Source organism: Cnephaeus nilssonii (genome assembly GCF_951640355.1).
Source record: "Cnephaeus nilssonii genome assembly, chromosome: 2".
Classification (NCBI taxonomy): domain Eukaryota; kingdom Metazoa; phylum Chordata; class Mammalia; order Chiroptera; family Vespertilionidae; genus Cnephaeus; species Cnephaeus nilssonii.
Window position 1 is genome coordinate 73,224,494 of NC_137073.1, and position 20,047 is coordinate 73,244,540.

At 41.4% G+C, this 20,047-nt stretch overlaps 1 protein-coding gene across 5 annotated transcripts in view; it reads left to right on the plus strand.

Moving 5' to 3' along the window:
* Positions 1-12,974, plus strand: part of LHFPL2 (LHFPL tetraspan subfamily member 2) — a 232,139-nt gene extending 219,165 nt beyond the window's left edge. For all 5 annotated transcript variants that reach the window (XM_079798742.1, XM_079798740.1, XM_079798741.1 and 2 more), the window contains one exon: positions 8,974-12,974. In XM_079798742.1, the coding sequence (XP_079654868.1) occupies positions 8,974-9,230 (257 nt within the window). In that variant the 3' untranslated portion in view covers positions 9,231-12,974. The remainder of the gene's footprint in view (positions 1-8,973) is intronic.
* The last annotated feature ends 7,073 nt before the right edge of the window (positions 12,975-20,047 follow it).

Consider the following 20,047-nt stretch of genomic DNA (forward strand, 5'->3'; position numbering starts at 1 on the left):
GAACCAGAAATGACACATGAAGTTGATCAATAATACCGTGTGTAGAGAACTGAGTGTGGGTTTGGGATGGAGACACAGAAGCCAAGGAATAGGGAACACACTCCTCACCTCTGTCAGTAAGTTTACCATTGAATAGGAATTCGTATGAGTGTAAAATACATACTTTGAGGCATCCAGGCAGCCTTGGAACCAATGCTATTTTATATGGGACACATATATATTATGTCATAGTAAGACTTCTATTTTTTACTATCATTGTTCTAGTTAGTTTTCCAGGTAGTTGATGAACCATTTACTTGTAATTTTTATTTCTATTTCACCCATGAAATTCTTTAAGTTGAATCTTTTCTTTCTTAAAATAGTGCAAGGAATTTAGCCTTGTCTTAGCGACTGATAGTGATCACTTGAGTGTTTCCCAAGTCCCTGCACATGAGAACTGACAGGTGCATACCATGATCTCTGGGTGGAAAGTAGCTCCATAGCAGATTCAATGGATAGGGAAGTGGATGTGATGCGCCTTCCTACAAGCACAGCCTCAATAATATCTGATTTTGCCTTAAGGCAGTGGTCAGCAAACCGCGGCTCGCGAGCCACATGCGGCTCTTTGGCCCCTTGAGTGTGGCTCTTCCACAAAATACCACGGCCTGGACGAGTCTATTTTGAAAAAGTGGCGTTAGAAGAAGTTTAAGTTTAAAAAATGTGGCTCTCAAAAGAAATTTCAATCGTTGTATTGTTGATATTTGGCTCTGTTGACTAAGGAGTTTGCCAACCACTGCCTTAAGGTATTGTGAAAGAGAAAATGTTCCCACCCAACAACAGTTAATGACCCACAAATAGCTATTACAGACTGCCAAAATGATTTCCAATGTTAGCATAGGAGATAACGGGGGCGAGGGGGGGAATTTAAACAGAAAAAAGGGGTCAGTATACAGATAAATGTCAACTAACTTGTATAAGGTTGTTGCATAACTGTACATCAGCTGTCTCAATTGATGGTCCCAGGCTTAGAGTTAACATGGGACCATCAATAACACGTTATTCCTCTACTGGAAGCACAGAAACATCCCCCACCCCCCGGGATTGAGACATTGCCCCCTGCGCTGCTGACAGGAGTGGATCTTTTCCTGGGCTGGAGAGAAGTTCTACATTCTTGCCTTCAGTGTTAACTCCTTCAGTTAATTTTTCCATTCTCCAGGCTCATGCTGCTTCTAGACACCACCCTTATCTCCTTGCAAACTGCCATGGCCCATCTCCTTCATTTCCCCCTGTACACCCCTCTGCCTCGGTCATTTTCCTGAACTTCTCCAGGTCACCCCTGTCCTGCTACTCCCGCCCAGTTGGTGTCTTAGGCAGTTCCCACGAGTTAGCCACAGCCTGTCTTTTCAGCTGTCCTCACCGCAGCCAAGCATAGTTGGAAACGTTCAGAGTTTTGAGGCTCAACTAAGGCTGATCTCTAGATAACTTAAAATTGATTACATTTAATTGAATTACTACTTTTTTTCTGTGAGATCTCCACAAACAGCTATTTTCTGTAGCCAGAAAGGAAGTTTGCAGTGCTTGCAGTCAAATAAAAGGCCAGCCCCATGGTTTGGAGCCTGTGTGTGTTTCGTCAGTAAGTGTGGCTGGTGTTTGTTCTGTTAGCCAAAATTGTCAACCCCTGGGATTCACGTTATCAGATGAAGCCTTTCCTCTAACCACTTACAACACTTGGCAAGAACTTTCCACATTGGCTTCATTTAAAAATAGAACATAATCTGTATCACAGCTCCTCTCTTTTCATTCATCCAATAAATATTTACTGAACACCTTATTACATGTCAGATATTGTCCTAAGCAATTGGGATACATAAAGAATAAGCCATAAGGTTCTCTATCCTCATGGAGTATACGTTTAGACTATGGAGACAGACAAATCAAAAAAGTAAATTATATAGTGTGTTAAAGGTGATGGGTGCTGTGGAAGGAAAGAAAAAAGGTGTAGCCAGGGTAAGAGAGGTTGCATATGCTGAGGTGATAAGGGGGGAAGTGTCATATTAAATAGGAAGTCAGGGTAGGGTTCAGTGAAAAAAGATTTAATCAAAGACCTGAAAGAGATCAAGAAGTTGGCCATGTGGGTAATAAGAAGAAAGAGCTTTCTAGGCAAAGGGAACAGCGAGAATGAAGGCCAGTGCTTTGCTGATGGAGTAATGTAGGCTCTGAGAGAGAAAGGAGTCAAAGATGATTCCAAGGTTTTTGACCTTGCTGGGTATAACGAAACTCCCATGTGCTAAGATGAGGCCCACAGGGTAAAGACCAGGTTTTAAAGTGAGGAGTGGGAATCAAAAGTTAGGTTTGGACACAATTTTTAAGCACCTTGTTAGATATCCATGTGGAGGTTGGAGGTCAAGAGTAAACAGTTGGATATGCAAATCTAGAGTTCGAAGATGGAGAAAATTCAGGAGACCTCAGCTTAGACGTAGTATTTAAAGCTGTAGGACCAAGTGTGATCGATAAGGAGAATGTAGAGAAGTGGACAGAGGATTGAGCCTGGACTCCCCGGTGTGTAGTTGTTGGGAAGGTAAGGAAGAACAAACAGCAAAGGATACTGAAATGGAAAAGCCAATGAGGCCCCCTTCCCACCTGGAGCTAGAACACTGGCAGATGATCTGAAACTCATGCAAGGACTTCCCTGTCGTAGTTTTACATTAATCCAGTACTAGCAAAACTTTTTCTACTTTTTCAAGCTATCACCCCGTAAGCCTGGAATGCTCTTGGAGCTCTGTCCCAGAATGGGGATGAGATACAGGAAGCTAGTCACTCTCTTGCTTTATTTGCCTTTGCTTCCTGCTACAGAGATGACTGCCTGGGTCAAGTGGGGAAGGGGAAGGGGGTTGGGGTGGCAGGGACAGCCTCCTGGGATAGTGCTATAGTGAACTGAGCTGGGTCAACAAAACTGAAGTGAAGGCTTAGCTGGGCCCATATTCCAGACCCCTGAGTCACAGAGTAGACCTGGTAGGGATAATCAACACTGGGTGACTTTTTTGTTTTTCATTTTCTCAGGGATATGTTGAAAGGGGAATGGAGTCTCTTGCTGTGTTCCTATATGAATCAATGGCTGTTTCAAAGCCAGAAATAAGTTGAATTCTTGACCTTTTTAACCTGTGACACACCCATGAGGCTTATTATGGTAAATGCTAAGACAAAACTGTGATATATACCAAGAGGAATAAAACTTTTTTGCCCTCAAAGGAATAGGTTACTGCTATATCCCTCAGGGCTAAAAATAATGCCTGGCACTTAGTAGGTAACTTAGTAAAAATCTGCTGAATAAATATACAAAAATAACAATGTGATAAAGAGCTGAAAAGAGATGTGCAGCACAGGGTGGTGAGAGCACACAGAGAATAATATTCAGGCAGGAAGTGGTGACATGTGAACTAGGATGAGGTGGGTATTTCCAGGTGGATGAGGGCCCTGGTTCAGGGAATGGTGATGTGTATTGTGTGACCAGATTCCTTGAGTAGCACTGGCTGAAAGTGTTTAGCCTATGGAACCCAGTGCTATCCTACTCCTCTTCTCATCACGGCCACTCATTGCTGTGCCTGGCATCAGGACAGGCACCTGCGTGCACTCAGTGGACACTCCTCAGGAATTACCTAGTTGGAACCCAGATTTATCAAAAGATACTAAGCTTGCTACTAGCTGTCTGCTGTGAATGCACCAGACAGTAGGAAATTTCATAGCTTTAGTATGAGCTTCCTGATTACAACCCTGTGGAGGCTGTCGTGTCTCTCACTGTGGGCCTCCACATATTGCCAGTTGCACTAACAGATGGCGCTTTCTTCCTGTCCTTAGTAAATTTCCTTTGCAAACCAAGGCTAGTCACTCTTTACTATTTAGTCTAGAAGTCTGTCTGAAGAGGAAGTAGAAGTGTGATGTCCAAAGACCTGCTTGTTATTCTGTAGAAAGGAGCCAGCCTTTCTTTAGTTTTTACATTTTGCAGAACAGGAACAATGGCCTTCTTCTGTACCCATAAAAAAACAAGCAAACTTTGAGTCCCTTCCCTTGGCCAACAGGTTGTAAAACTGTGATCAGGAGTGAAAGATGAGAAATAGCCATGGAGCCTTTGCCCACTTTTTCACAAACTTAGGAACTGTGGTTCAGACTTGGGTCCCCCATTCCTAGCATCCCATGTTCTTAAAGCTTGAGGTGGGCATCTTCAGACCAAGCAAAATATTACTTAATGCATTTAGCAGTGCTTCATCTTTCCAAAATTGGGGGCTTGGGTAAATTAGGGAGATTTTTTTTTCCCACCTAAGGGATTTGATATCACATTGTTTAAATCCAGGGCAGTAGCAAAAAAATTACCTAAGACCTATAATTTTGTGGCTGGTCTAATCATAGTGCCAAATGTTGATCAGAAAGCAGAAAGACCATGACTTTACTTTTCCTGGTGGGTTTCATTCATTTTTTTTTTCAGCACCTTCTATGTTTTTTGGCACTGGAAATGCAGTGATGAGACACAGCTCATGGAATCTAATTATTTGAGTTAAACCCAAACCACATGTTTAAGTTGCCCATAGAGGCTCTGAAAATTCCTGTGCAGCAAGATGGGAATCCAGGATTGAGTCCAAAAGCTCATTCCAGGTAGGGGGAAATATTACTAAAATGGCAGAGGGGCAAGATAAACATTGCATTGTAATAGCTGGTGCCCAGCTGATCATGAGAAGGCTACCATAAGGTGGGCCTCTGAAGTTGTCAGGGTTCTATCTCCAGCGTGTGGTGGCATCTTTAGGGGAGTCCAAGTGACTAACCATCAGTTCCTTTTTATTTTTTCTTCCTCAGATAAGGTTGAGTCATTCCCCAGATGACCCCCACAATGAACAGATGCTGGCATCTTCTTGGTATAGTGAACTGGGAGGTGGCTAGCAAGAGAGAAGATAGAGGACCCAAGGATTAGGATAGTTTTTAAGGTTGTGGAAAGTGGTATGACCCTGGATGCATCCTATCAAGTCGAGCCATGGCAGAGATGACCAGCCCTCTGAGTTACTTTCAGGAGTAGCCATTTTCTTTGGTTACTGGCCAGTATCATTGTGTCTGCTTTTCCTTCCCCTCCCAGCTGGGCCCTCTCCCTGGGAGAGGTGCCAGTCAAAAGAAAATCAAATGCCCACTATCTTAGTCCTACTTTCTCTTATCGCTTTCCACAAAACAAACACACCCTGAAACGATGCATTAAGGCAGAAGAAAGGCCCCAAACACCACTATGGGCTGGCCTAACTTTAGGAACTGCCTTTTTTAAAAATATATTTTTATTGATTTCAGAGAGGAAGAGAGAGGGAAAGAGATAGAAACATCAGTGATAAGAGAGAATCACTGATCTGCTGCCTCCTGCATGCCCCACACTGGGGATTGAGCCCACAACCTGGGCATGCGCCCTGACTGGGAATCGAACTGTGACCTTCTGGTTCATAGGTCGATGCTCAACCACTGAGCTATGGCAGCCAGGCAGGAACTGCCCTTTTAAAGCTGCAAAGGACAATCAGATCATTTTCTGGCTCAGCTCTTATGTGAAACTCAATCCTGAGCACTAGCTTTATAACAAATACACAAAAATCCCTGCCCTCATGGAGCTTAAAAGTCTAGGTTAACAATCAAAATAATAAAGTAAAATAGTAGGTTGAGCCATATAAACTGACCATTTATTCAGGTTAAAAATAAGGTCAAATATTGACAGTTTCATATGACTCAAAGTAATATAGTCTGTGTCTGTAATAAGTGCTAAGAAATAACAAAGCAAGGAAGGAGAACAGCATGCAGGGGAGAGGTAGGTGGCTGAAATTTTAAATAGATTGGAACAGAAGGCCACACTGAGGAAGTGGCATTTGAAGACAACTTGAAAGCTACCTGGTAGGAGGGCACAACTGGCGAGAGGAATAGCAAGTGCAAAGGCCTGAGTATGCCTGATGTGTCCAAGGAAGAGCCAGGTGGCCAGAGCAGAGAACAAGGGTGTAAAAGGCAGAGGTGAGTTTAGACAGGTGGTAAGGAGTTGGATCACATGGGGCCTGAAGGCCAGAGAGAGGGAGCTGGATTTTACTCTGAGAGATGGGAAACCTTAATGGGCTTTTTCTCTGTAATTGTACTAGTTTGCAAAATTACGTTCAGATGATGTTTGTGCTTCACTAAGGGATGCTTATTAGGACCATAACAGCTGCTCAGAAGCTGTGCTGGGCTCCAAGAGCAGTGGAGAGTCAGGACCTTGTGAGGTGAGGCCTAAGTGTGGCAGTCACCTGAAAGGTCCACCTGAGTCACTAAACTGTCTGGAATTCCTTTACTAGAAGGGCCTTTTTCTAAATACCCAGACCGATGATAAAGGTGACTTTCATTTTTTTGCTTACCTATAGGCCCTCTTTTCTTTCCCTTACCAGACATGGGGCTTGCATTTTCATGGCATCAACCATGCTAATGACAACTCTGATGAATGCTGGGAGCAGAGGTCAGCAACCAGGGTAGGGTAGACAGCGGCAACTTCTCTGCTCCGTGGAGAATTTGGATAAGGCACCGTGTTTGTCTAGGCTGGATGCCCAGGTTGAGAGCGTGAGCTTTCGGCACACATCATAGCCACTAAGACTTGGAGACATACCACAGTCCACTATTTATTACCCTCCCATGTGGAATGCCCTGTGGGCTTATAAATATTCAAGCTGAGGCTTTTGCCTAACTCATAAGCTTGGCACCCTTATATGATGTCTCCCTATTGTCATTCACATTTGGCCTGAAGAATTTGGGGAAGTGTAGCTGAGCTATCATAAAAGGAAGCACCTAAGAGAGCTAGGGAGAACTAGAGTGAATGTCCCTGGCTGTACTCGTTGTTTTAAGCCTGCCTCCTTCCCCGAAGGGTCTGAGACAACCAAATTAAGGTATTCTGTGAGCCTGGCACAGGGTAGCAGAGCTGCTATGTGACAACAAACTCCGTGCTTTCTGTCCCTATCATATTAAAATGCATTTATTTTGCTTACTGGGCTTGTTTAAGCCATGTAATACAAACAAAATGTGTAACTAATATTTAATTGGAGCCACAATTAAAATACGAACACTCTGGTCTTTATAAGGCAGAGCAGTTCACGCTTCCTTGCCCGGGGCCTGAATGCCAGACAGCACCTCTGAATCTAAGTCCCAGGGTGGTAACTTAGGACCTGAGGGAGAAAGTACAAGATTCCAGGTACCTTGCTTCGTGATGTTTCCTAGGGAACAAGGTGGGGATTAATTAGGACTTATCACGGGCTTTGGGAACATAAAAAAATTAGCTCAGTAATTTTTTAATCTCCCAGCTAAGTAAGATCTGTTCAGATGAGGATGGTTTTGTCTTTCAAGGGAACTGAATTGTAGCCTGGGTTCTCCCCTCTCCCCAAATCATTACACCTTTCAAAATATACCCTCAAAAATAAGCTGACCCACTTACTCAGAACTGGTACACTTTAAACTGTGCTGTGTATGGGAGAGGTCTGCAAAAACTATACCCTGTTGTCAGGTACTAGTCTATGTTCCAGTTCTGTTGTTATTGCTGTTATTGTTATGGATGTAGAAAGTACTCTGTACATACTTCAATACTCACAACCACCTTATGAATTAAACATTAGCCCATTTTACAGGTGAGGAATCATACTTAGGTTAAGATTTTCTAAGGTCACCCAGTTTATAAGTGTCAGAGCTGAATTCAAACCTCTCTTAATCCCAATTTTGAGCTCTTAACTACTAATTGATCATCTCTCAATTTAGTGAGTCTTTGCTGTGGTCATTATCTTGCTGATTTGTGTTCTAGCTCACACTAGACCATAAAGGCTTTTTTGCTATGTGATTTCTATTTCTAGCCTTGGAATTGACTCCAGACACTCAGACCAAGACTGCTGATTCAAGACCTTGCATATTTTAGGGTATCAACACACTCTCCCCTGACTGCCTTATCCTCTATGCTCTTAGTCGCTTCTAATAGCATCTTTTCTAGGTGCCTCAATCTGCACCTTTCATTTATGCTTCCCAACACTGGATCGCATTTCCTTAGCTACATATCGCTGCCTCCCAGCACTCTGACCTAGAGAGAAATAGGAGGTTGCAGGGTTACAAAGCTTTTGTGAAGCACCCTTCTACAGAAAATGAGCATGGGAGCGGATTCCCTCTATTGCACCCCTGCTGGAAAGTTCCCTGGGGCCTTCAGGCTAGAACATTGGGATTAATTTGGGAAGTAGTGAACTGCCATGGTTGGTGAGAAGATACTATCACAGGATGAAGACAGCTCTATGAAAGTTGTGACCTGTGGTTTTAAACACTGTCCCTCATCTTCCTTCACACCTAATACTACCACAGCTTCAGTCATGATCTTTCTGTGGGGAAGTTGCTTTAAGTAACTTGGAAGCTTTGATATGGTAAACCCAGAGAATTTCAGTAAAGGTAGGAAAAGAAAATTGAGCCAAGATTAGTTTACGAGGATAGAACTCCTTGGTATTTAAAAATCAGGTCTTTGTAACCTTATTAAATATTTTCAATTTGGCAGGCCATAGGGTCTGTAGCAACGGCTCACTCTGCTGTTCCAGCACAAAAGCAGCCCTAGGCAATCCATAAATGAATGGGCAGAGCTGTGTTCCAATAAAACTTTGTTTACAAAAACAAGGCCACAGTTACTTGGCCTTAGTTTGCCGATTTCTGCCTTAGACCAAGGGAAATGCTCACCTCAGTAAAAGCCCTGTGAGAAGAAACAAGGTCATTTCCCTTCCCAGAAGGGAAATGATTAGTGTACATTCCACCAAGTACAGAAGAGGCTAAAAATATTTCTGATAGTGATAATGGTTCTTGATCAGGCCAGATTAGTTGTATAAAACAGCCCCTAACACTTGCTATTGCAGAAAGGATGCCATAGCCCAAAGCAGGTAAATCAAGTAACAATGACAACAAATCTGTGGAGCTCCGGAGTTGTCACCTCTTTTCTCTTCTGCCCTGCAGGCCTGTTCCTTATCCTCGGCTTGATACTCTACCCTGCTGGCTGGGGCTGCCAGAAGGCCGTTGCCTACTGTGGACACTATGCATCGGCCTACAAACCTGGAGACTGCTCCTTGGGCTGGGCCTTTTATACTGCCATCGGTGGGATGGTCCTCACCTTCATCTGTGCCATCTTCTCCGCACAAGCAGAAATTGCAACCTCCAGTGACAAAGTACAGGAAGAGATTGAAGAGGGGAAAAACCTCATCTGCCTCCTTTAATTTGGAAGAGACATTTATACCATTTTCTTCCTTGTTTAACCTTGTGAAACAGTTCACCTCTGGTTTCATCAACCGAATCAAGTGAAGAACTAGCCTTTACCTACCAAAGCCACATTCCACAGCCCTGAGCCTTTACAGGACCAATGAGAGGCAACATCCAGCCAAGCAAAGTGACTGCACACGAGGGCCGCAGTGCAAATTGTAAGAGATGCAACATGAAAACAGTACATAAACCCTGACACGTGTCAGACAGCATCGCCCCCAAGGCCCAGTGAAGGAGAATGATCTCAACTGTGAAAGCAGCATTTCTCTGGTAACCGAAGAGACTGTTAGCCAGATTTGCTGACTATTCAGAGGTGTGGGGTTTTTGTTTCCTCCTGGTTCTTTCAAGTGTCTCAGTTAAAGACTACACACTTACTGGGAGTGGGATGTATGCTAAAAGGCATCTTAGCAAGACACGATCTCTTTCTTAGCCCACCAAAGGGGCCAAGCAGGGACTGTGGAATTCTGTTGTGGAATGTATTGGAAGCTGAATTCCAGGGTCAGGTGAATCAATTGAACTGTCACTCCAAGATTAAAGAAAGAATAAGGGCCTATAAGATCATGAGAATAAAAATACAAAATCCTGCTAGTGGAGACAAATTCATTCCGCTTCCCAGCAGCCAAGCTAATGCCAGTACTGGCCCAGCCTCCTCTTCCATCAGAGATCACATGTTTTTCTCCTAGGCTTGGGATTGCACTGATTGCCAAAGGAAACCTCACTGTTTCCTCATTCCAGGACAGAGGTCTCCAAACCAGATGTGGCTCATTCAGATGTTCACTGGGAGAAACTGCCAGAACCTCAGCACTTATGGGGAGACCTTTTCCCACTGTTTGGTAACCATGCTGTAGTCAGCTATATTTCCAACCCCAACAGCAGCAAAATGCCATTCTGTGCATTAAAAAAAGAGCTAATCATGGGATTTAAGGTTTTTTAGTTACTAGTTGATCCTGAAAGCAGACTAAAATAACATTAAATTGTTGGAAACGCTGAGCTGCATCAAAGGCTTCATTCCCAGGACAACAGAGTAGAAAGTTAATGCAAAATAAGAGTTAGACCAAACTTATAGAACCTGCCTATACCTGTTTACAAAAAAGAATCAATTACCACTATTAAAAAAGTTTTGGGTGCTTTTAATCTAGTTTCTATAAATTACCAATATCATTGATTCAGGAAAATGGTATTAGCCATCACCTCATACTTACTTTGGAATGATCAAAGTGGCCAGAAAGAGCCTGGTCTGATATTATCCTAAGATCAGAATTGAAGAATGATACAGAAACACTCTATAGCAACTTAAGCAAGTGGGATGGACCTGCCAGATTTCTGGAAGGATTAGGTCTCTTTGGGTTTATGAATCTGCTCACTTGAGGGCTTGCTTCATTTTGAAAATTTAACAAATAATTACATGCCTTGTTTGGGCAAGGTATTATGTACTAAGTGCCACCAGACATAGAACCCTGATTCAGATTTTACAACCATGCCTAGCGCAGAAAAACTAATTCCTTTATGTGGCGATGGAATGGAACAACTAAAGTCTTATTCTATTCTGGTCTTTGGCCTATACTAGAAACCATCTTTTCTTATAGATTAAGAGTTAAGGGCTGGAGAAGGAAGGGTATGGAACCAGGCCTTAATGAGTTTACCACTCTTAGTCCAAGGTTCAGAATAAGCAAAATGTAAATCCTATGACTTTCCTTAACAAGAGAAGGGGTAAATCCATAGCTTCATAACAGCCTAGGGAAGGGTTCAGGAAACATTAACCTATCTCTGACAACACACAGAAATAGGTTACGGCAGCCACTGGATTTGGCTCCTGTACCTGATGGAGTGTTTATATGCTCTAACCAAGCCATGATGCCAGCAATGATGCCAGCAAACCCTGGCAATAATTTTCATTTTAAAAAAGCAATTCGCTTCATCAGGCAAATACTCTTGATAAAAACACCATTTTTTCTTAAATGTATCATCAGAAGATACACTCTTTTTTTTTTTCTGTATAAGATAGAGAACCCATTTTCTAACCCGAATTTTACATTCTCACTCTCTTTACAGACAAGTTGTCATAGGCCAGAGGATCCCTCATCCCGACTGCTCCTTGGTTAAGGTGGCAGTGTATCCCTAGATCACCTTGACAATAAAAGTCACTTGACAGTGTCTACTTCATTAGTCTCAATGCTACAGAAGACAAAAAGCACATGCACACACAAAACCCCAAACCACAAACTACTCAAACACTGACCTAGTAAGCGGTAATGTTGAGCCTTTTAAACCTTCAGTTCATTAGCCAAGCTTTGGTTGGGATGAATGGAACATCCAAAATAATGCAAATATAGACCAAAACTGCATAGCTGATTAAAAAACACTGAATATGAGGAATATGTTGAAATAAATGTGTACAAAATAATTAGACTGATTGTTGACCCACACCTATTTTTCTAATTTCTATCACCTAATTGCCTCAGTCTAAAAATCTAATATACCGTATTTTCCGGCGTATAGAAGATTTTCCTGGGTTAAAAAGTCGTCTTATACGCCGGAAAATACGGTACCTGCACCATTACAACTACCAGAAAAGTCTTATTTATTTTTGCCTGCATTTGTGCTTAAAGTTTTGTGATGGCTGGGCTTCTCAATGGACTCCAAAAAGGCAGAAATACTTGCTTTGGATTCTGTGGATTCTTTAAACCTGTGTGCTAATTCAACAATGTTATATTAATTGTGTAAGGGTTTTTGTATAATTTTCAAACATCTGTGGTGAAATGATCTTTGTTAAAACATGTATTCTGTAAAGTGCCATAGTCTTTTTGTATGTGTAGCGTATTTAAAATATATATGTATTATACATACACAAGTCTGTGTGAAAGATGTGCAATAACAAAGGTGTATGTATGTTTTGTTTTTTGGAAACTGGACAGGCGTCAGAACAGGAATTGTTTCTGTTTTGGCAAAGGAGAGTTAAACAGTTTTGCCTTTATGGCCTAGTATTTAACCCATAATGATTTTAATGCTACACAAACCTATGTGAAGAAAAGACTGGTATGAAATCATTTCTTCTGGGTCTAAATTAAAATAATCACTAGATTTATGTGAACGTTAAGCTGTCAAGCAGGCCCAGTTAATGCTAGTCTTTCATGTGAAATGTGAAGCTGCCCTTTTGCCTTTTCTGTTAGTGTGATAACTAGTAGCTGGTACATAATCACTAAGGAGCTATTTCTTAACATGCTTTGATAGACCATGTTAATGCTAGACCACTATTTAAGGGCTGATCTCACACCTTCTTAGCCATAAGAGTCTGGCTTAGAACAGACCTCTCTGTGCAATAACACGTGGCCACTGGAAATCCCTGGCCTGCATTTGTATTTGGGCAGCAATGACTCCCAAGGGCCAAAAGCATTACAGGCACGACTGGGATTTCTTCTGAGACTGTGGTGAAACTCCTTCCAAGTCTGGGGGGAGTCATTAGGTGCTTTGGAGGAACTCAGCACCACTTGATAATTCAACAGCCACTTGAGCCAAATATGAAATTGTATTTACCGCTGATGGACTCGATTTGAGCCTTCAAATTTGTGGTTATTCTATTATATTGTAAACTAATACATTGTTTGTCTAGCATTGATTAGGTCCCTGTGCATATGTATTTTCACAACATGTTGCTCCCTTCCTTTCCCCAGATCTGAATTAAACCAGATTTTGCAAACTCATTTTGATTCTTTTAGGTCTAAGTATATTTCTTTCAATTATGATATATATAATTTGATCAGGAAAAAAGATATTCAGGTATTTCAACTATTCCATTCATTAGTAACAGATATATATCCCTACCTTAGGTTAGCTTTAACTTCAAAATAGGTACTGTATATATTTATTCCTCAGAGAAGCATCAATGTCATTATAAAGAGGGGGGAAAAACCTTCTTAAATACTATACAAATGTCTTAATTTTAAAGTAAAACTAAGAAATATGAAAATGCTCCAAAGCACTCAAGGCTTTACAAAAAAAATATGTACAATAATGACAAAGAAAAAGGTCTGCTGAAGATCACACTCTCCTATTCCAACAAAAACACCAAAATTAAAAGCCAAACATGGAGCAGTTCCACATTTCCTGAAGGTAACCTGCCCATAAAGAGCCTCATCCAGAAGCCGAATCCTCAAAGATAACACCAACAACCCTTTTCATCAACTCTTACTCAACTCTATATCTCATGAAGCACTCACTTGATATATGAAAATGGTTATTTCTTCTCCTGATCTAGGACCTATGACACCTGAAACTACATTTATGCTTTGGTTTCTAAACATACCTGACAACTTCCAGGTTTCTAATAGAAACCAAAATTAAAATTATCCAAATCACTAAAGAAAAAAATTTTCAAACAAATTATGATCTAAATTATCTGCAAAATTGGAAATTTCAAGTTACTTTTTCAGCTGTTATTACATCATTCTGAAGAGTTAATCCACAAAAGAAAGGACTCTGGCTTTAAATTTCAGCAGAGGCTGGGAACCCTCGAGTGTGCTTCCCACTCATCCTTAGTTTTTACTTAGCAATTTTGCTGCTGGATGAACTTGCCATGACTGCCCTTCCGGAACGCATTCGACTTACTCCTAGTTCTCCTTAACGTCTTTGCTTTACATAAAGCCACTTAAGCACAGTCTTGACTATGCTTGACATTTCCTTTAAGTGGGTTATTTCTGTAGTTTCCAATAATTCAGTACCTTTTTCAACTCAAACACTAAAAAAATAAGATCATCAAAGCAAACTTTTGTCTACTCTTTAAATCAGCAAGAACCAATAATTGTCTTTATTTCATAACCCCTATCAGCTGCTTAGTCATGTGTTTGGGGCCATCCTACTGCTGTCCCTACCACTATCTTCTTCCTTGCAGCTTCCTCCTCACCCTGAAGAGTTCTGCAAGATAAGTCTTTAAGACATGAACTGTTCACTTTGCTTAGGGACACAGGATATAGATAAATAAGAGGAAGTAGCAAAACCACATAGGAAAAGAAAAATCGATCAAAAAATTAGATATTAACAGCTCTTTGGCTTTTTGTAGTCAAATCCCCTCAAAAGTCTAACATCTGAAGGCAAGTAGTCCACAGACTGCCCTGTGTTTGGGGAAAACCACTATAATGTATTCTCCAGAGAAGAAAGCCTGAGTTAAGGCAAGTGACAGCAAAGATAATGACATTAATTAAGACAAATGTTAGGGGGAAAGAATGGATAGTCAGGTGACTGATTGGAAGGGGTGAGGGGAGAAAAGGAAAGAGTCCAGCATGTCTCCAAGGTATTTCATTTGGGCACAGGATGGAAAGTGATGCCACCACCAAGATCAGGAATCCAAGAGAAACAGAGACAGGGAAGGTGGGAAGGTCCAGCTTAGGCTGCCAATGGAGAAGTCCTGTGTGCAGCTAGGAATAGACTGTGGAGAGAAGACCAGGTTGGAAATAAGAGATTTGGGAGCCATCAATACACCTGGGCAGACAGCAAGAGTTTTTGATTATTGTGCACGATCTATGTGCAAGTACTGTGCTAAGCACTTTATATAATTCATTTATTCATCAAAACCCTATGAATAGAAACTATTATCCTCATTTTATAGATAAACTAGAGGCCCGGTGCATGAAAATTCATGCACTGGAGGGTGGGGGGGAGTCCCTCAGCCCAGCCTGCCTCCTCTCACAGTCCGGGAGCCCTCAGGGGCGGGAGGCAACCCGGTGATCAGGGGAAGGTGACGCCCCCATCACACCTCTGCTGCTGCCACTGCCGGCAGCGCAAGCCTTGGCCGGCCCTGGTTACCTGAGCCTCAGGTGGCCCTGGGTGGCTGGGCAGCCACCATCTGAGGCTTGCCTGTGCCTCGGGCCGGCCCTGGGCAGCTGGGGGGCTGAGGGTGGGTCTGGCCACACCGCGTGCCTGCCACCCTCCCACAGGGCTGAAAGGACTGAGGGACTCTGGCGGGGCTGAGGGGACTGGGCGCTGCCATCTTGTGGCTATGGGCACCACCACCTTTGTGATGGTGTGATGGTCAATTTGAATATTCCCTCTTTATTAGATAGGATTAACTGTCACTAAGTAACTGAAATTAAGTAATTTGTTCCAGGTAATAAAGCTAACTAAGTGGCAAAGCCAAGGCTCAAATACATGTTTGACACCAAAGTCTACATTCTCAAACAGCTATCATTTCCTTCTACCTGAAATATTTAGGGTGAAAAGCAGGCCCAGACAAAACCCTGAGGATGCCAACATCTCTGTGTAGTAAACTGTTAAAATAACTTCCACTTATAATTCCAAAAAGGCCACACCAAAGGATGACAACTGATGAAAACACTGCTCTTTCTTCCCTTTGCAGAGAAAAACCTAGTAATTTTTCATACTTCTGAAGATGGACCATGTATCTCAATTTACTCAATCCTAAAAACAGTCACTAAAAATCCATTGAGTATATGACAGTAGTAAAACAAATGACAGTTTGACAGTTTTTGTTATTTTCTTATAATCTCTTATCCAGGATAAGCAGCTGTTATAATTACATAAAAGGGATATTTTCTTCAGAGTTAAACTAATAATTAAGTAAGGATTTGTCTTCAATTAAAGTTTCTTCAAACACACACACAAAAGCAAAAGACCGTTTAGTAAGTTAATACTGCTGAAGAGCAGGCAGCAGGTACTCACGTACGTTATGGAGGTAGGCCTTGGTCTGGAGACATCAGAAATATATGCTGTAACTTTTTCTTGGTTGATTTTTTCCCCTAGGATCCACTGTCCCTAAAAGATGGATATGAATTACTGGAAATGTGGAAGGATGGAAAAGAAACAGGGACTTGGAGAGAGGTGGCACCACATGGCAGAAGCAGCCTCACACTTGGCAGGAGTCAGGGGACATGGGTCTAGCTGCCTCTCCCTGAAGAAACAGGCATTCTGTTCTGTCACTGAGTAATCAGGATAATTTCCTACTCTGTAAAAATGGGGTCAATAATAGAAATCACATCACAGGTTTGGTGTGAGGAGTAAAGTACCGTAAGTAAAGCATTTAATATAGTCTCTGATATAAGTATGCCCTCAATGAGTAAAAGTTATTAGAAGTAAATTAAGAAAATCTTCTGTCTGTCCAGACAGAATATAATTTAGAGTTGATCTCAAAAATTAAGAGTTGTTCTAAAAAATTATGAATAACATCACCTGGTGTTAAAACCAATCTAATTTTACCTAGAGAGGCTCAATGGCTGGCTACCTAAGGCTGCCTTTTCTTTTTCCATCCTGTACTAATCATCTTTAGCTTCGAGCTTTCAGGAAGTAGAAGATTTCACTGTGGATGCAGGATAACTGGTCACTCCTAGTTATCAAAACCAAAAACACCCACAAAAAACAGGTAGTGTTGGACAAGTCCATCTATGGGAAACCAGAATGCTCAGAAAATAAACCGCCTGATTATCTATCAAAACCTACCATAGGAAAGACATTTTAGAAAAGGGACATCCAATGTTGGTAGAGTATGGATAAAGAGGTCCTTTCGTACACTGCTGATGGAGATATAAATTGATACAATTTTCTGGAGAGCAATTTGGCAATGCACATCAAAGGTCTCAAAAAGTGAGCCTATGCTTTGACCCAGCAATCTGTCCTAAGAAAAGAAAAAAAGCCTGGGTCCCCAAATTTAGCAACAATATATTCCTTGATAAATTATCCTATCTAATAAAAGAGTAATGTGCAAATTAACTGTCACTCCATTACAAAGATGGCAGCGCCCATAGCCACAAGATGGTGGTGCCCAGTCCCCTCAGCCCCGCCGCTGGAGTGTCCAGGCCTGTCGGCCAGGCAGGGGGCAGTGGGGGAGGGGGGGGCGAGTGGTGAGGCTGGATCCAGCCTCGCCACTCCGCAGCCTCTGGAGAGTCTGGGCTTCGCTCAGGCCGCAGGAAGCCCTATTCTTGCAAGAATAGGCCCAAGGAAGCCCTATTCTTGCAGGAATCTTCCTGCAATGGGCCTCTAGTTTATAATAAAAAAATTAAAAATCAGAACCTGAAGGAATAACAGGACTTCAAAAATAGTTTATGATACATGTATATAAAGGTAGCTAGCTGTACAGCTATTAAATGTTATAGAAATACATTCAGCAATCTCATCCTCTATAATAAAAGCCCAGCGACTGAGCGGCGGAATGACCAGAACGACCGGTTGACCAGTTGCTATGACACGCACTGACCACCAGGGGGCAGACACTCAATATAGGAGCTGCTCCCTGGTAGTGAGTGCACAAACACAGTGGGAGCACCACTCGGCTGACTGGAATGAGCAGCTGCTCCCACTGCAAACCCCAGGCCAAATTGTAGGAATCACCCTCATCACCAGATAAAACACAGTGATTTGGGGCAATGTTATAGTCACCTCCATGAAAACTGAGCATACTGGGCATACACATTTCTCAAACGCATTTTTTTCCTAGTATTAAAGTAATATATGTTGAACAATTGAGAAATATGGAAAATGATAAATGAGAAAATAAAAATAATTTGTCATTTAGGAATATCACTGCCAACAGGCAGGAACCCAGGCTGTATTCATCACCTCCTCACCCCAGGCTCTGGACACCTGCAGGCCGCACAGAGCCACCACTGGGCTCGCAGAGCTGACTCCAGAGGCCGGGAGGTGGGTTTGTGGCCGCTGCAGGACTGAGGCCTACCCTGTGGCCTCTCAGTGCTATTGTCCCTGGGCCCGGCCCCGACCGGGTCCTCTGGAGAGGCGAGTGCTCCAGCTCCATAGAAGATGCCGGACCAGGGAGCAGCCACTCAGAGGGCGGGTCCACAGTTGCTCGGCTGACAGAGACGAGGGGCGCTCCCACAGCAGCTGATCCCCCACAGGCCACGCCCCCCACCAGTGCACAAATCCCGTGCACTAGGCCTCTAGTGTGAAATAAAGTTCAACATATTATTTATATCATAATTGAAAAAAAATTACAAACCTTTGTGTTTGTCAAAATTCTCCAGTTGAAAGTAACAGGAAACCAACTCAAGGTAGCTCAGGGAGAAAACAGAATAAAAATATTACTGGGATTAATGGGATGAAATATGGGTGAGCAGTCAGGCCCCATACAGGAAATGCAAAGCTATCAAGGTCTTTTCTCTGTCTTTCTATCCCACTTGTCTTTGATGTCTGCTTCAGCTTGATGGTGACTCCTTCCTCACAGAAGAATATGGTACAGCTAAAACCATCTTGCCACTAAAACAGTATAGTTTTGGACAAATCTACCCAGGGAAAAAAATGTAATGAGCAAAACATGGGTCCACCATGTCTAGATGACATCCAGTTCAGGGGCCCCAAAGAAATGGGCTTGTTAGAGCTCGATAAACATCCCTAAAAGGATCTATTACAATATAGAGGGAAACCTTATTTTTTAATTTTAGGAAAAAAGTTGTCTTCTGAGAAAATTAATAGAAAGCTATAAACCAAATATTAATAGTAGTTACTTATGGGTATAAAATTATGAGCAGCTTTACCTTCTTTAGCTTATAAATATTTCCTATAATTTAGACTGAAGTGTATTAATTTTATGAATTCAAAAAGTTAAACATTGCTATATCCCTTAATTCCATAAACTATGTATGCATAGAAAAAGAATGGGAAATATCCAATAAAACATTGGCAGTGATATTCCTAAATGACAAATTATTTTTATTTTCTCATTTATCATTTTCCATATTTCTCAATTGTTCAACATATATTACTTTAATACTAGGAAAAAAAATGCGTTTGAGAAATGTGTATGCCCAGTATGCTCAGTTTTCATGGAGGTGACTATAACATTGTAGGAATCACCCTCATCACCAGATAAAACACAGTGATTTGGGGCAATTTTTTTTCCTAGTCCCAAAACACCTGAAGAATCGTACAAATTGCCAATAGTAACAATTACCACAACCATGATTTATCTTAAGAATCACTGACCCACAAAATATTATTAAAGTTATGGAGAATTGTGGGATTATATATAAGTGTTTAAAAATAAAATTTGCATACTATTACTTTATAAATTAGAACTGTTTAAATGTAAAGAAGATAATACATAACGTATTCTCTGGACAAATAACAGGAAACATTACTAGGTAGAAGAGACTTAACTATTTTCTGTCCCCATTAGAGAAAAGATAAAATGGGTTTTAGTGGCAAGATGGTTTTAGTTACACCATCAGCCATGCCAACCCATGAGCCGAACAACAAATCAAGATTTGGATAAACATAAAATTTAATACTCACTGCATTGCTACATGGTGGCTTCCATGTCCCTTGCCATTTGAAAACATTACCAGTGCCAATGAAAATTCTACAGTTTGTAAGTTTTGTCCTACCAAAATCACAACATTAAATTATAAACATGGCACCCTCAGAAATGGTAAGAACACAAGAGAAGAGTCTTTTCCTATTTTCCTAGAATCTTTCAATGAAAGATACTGTATCTACTAGTATCTAGGACGGAACAGTGGCAATGCCTGGCTTAGTAAGTTTTGATAGATTTCTTTCTTGCTCTCTATATACTGTGATAAAGCCATAAAATAGGTTTGAAAATACCAATCAATAACCTAATCTCTAATGGAAATACTTCTTTCCATAATATTTAACAATTGAGATACAACTTTTTAGTTTCATAAACAAGCACTTAAAACAACTCTAATGTTCTAAAATGTATTATTCTACGCTAAATAAATTTATACTATGGTACTTCAAAATCTATCAAATAAGATTTTTTTATTTTTAACCATCATTAATTATTATTACATTAACC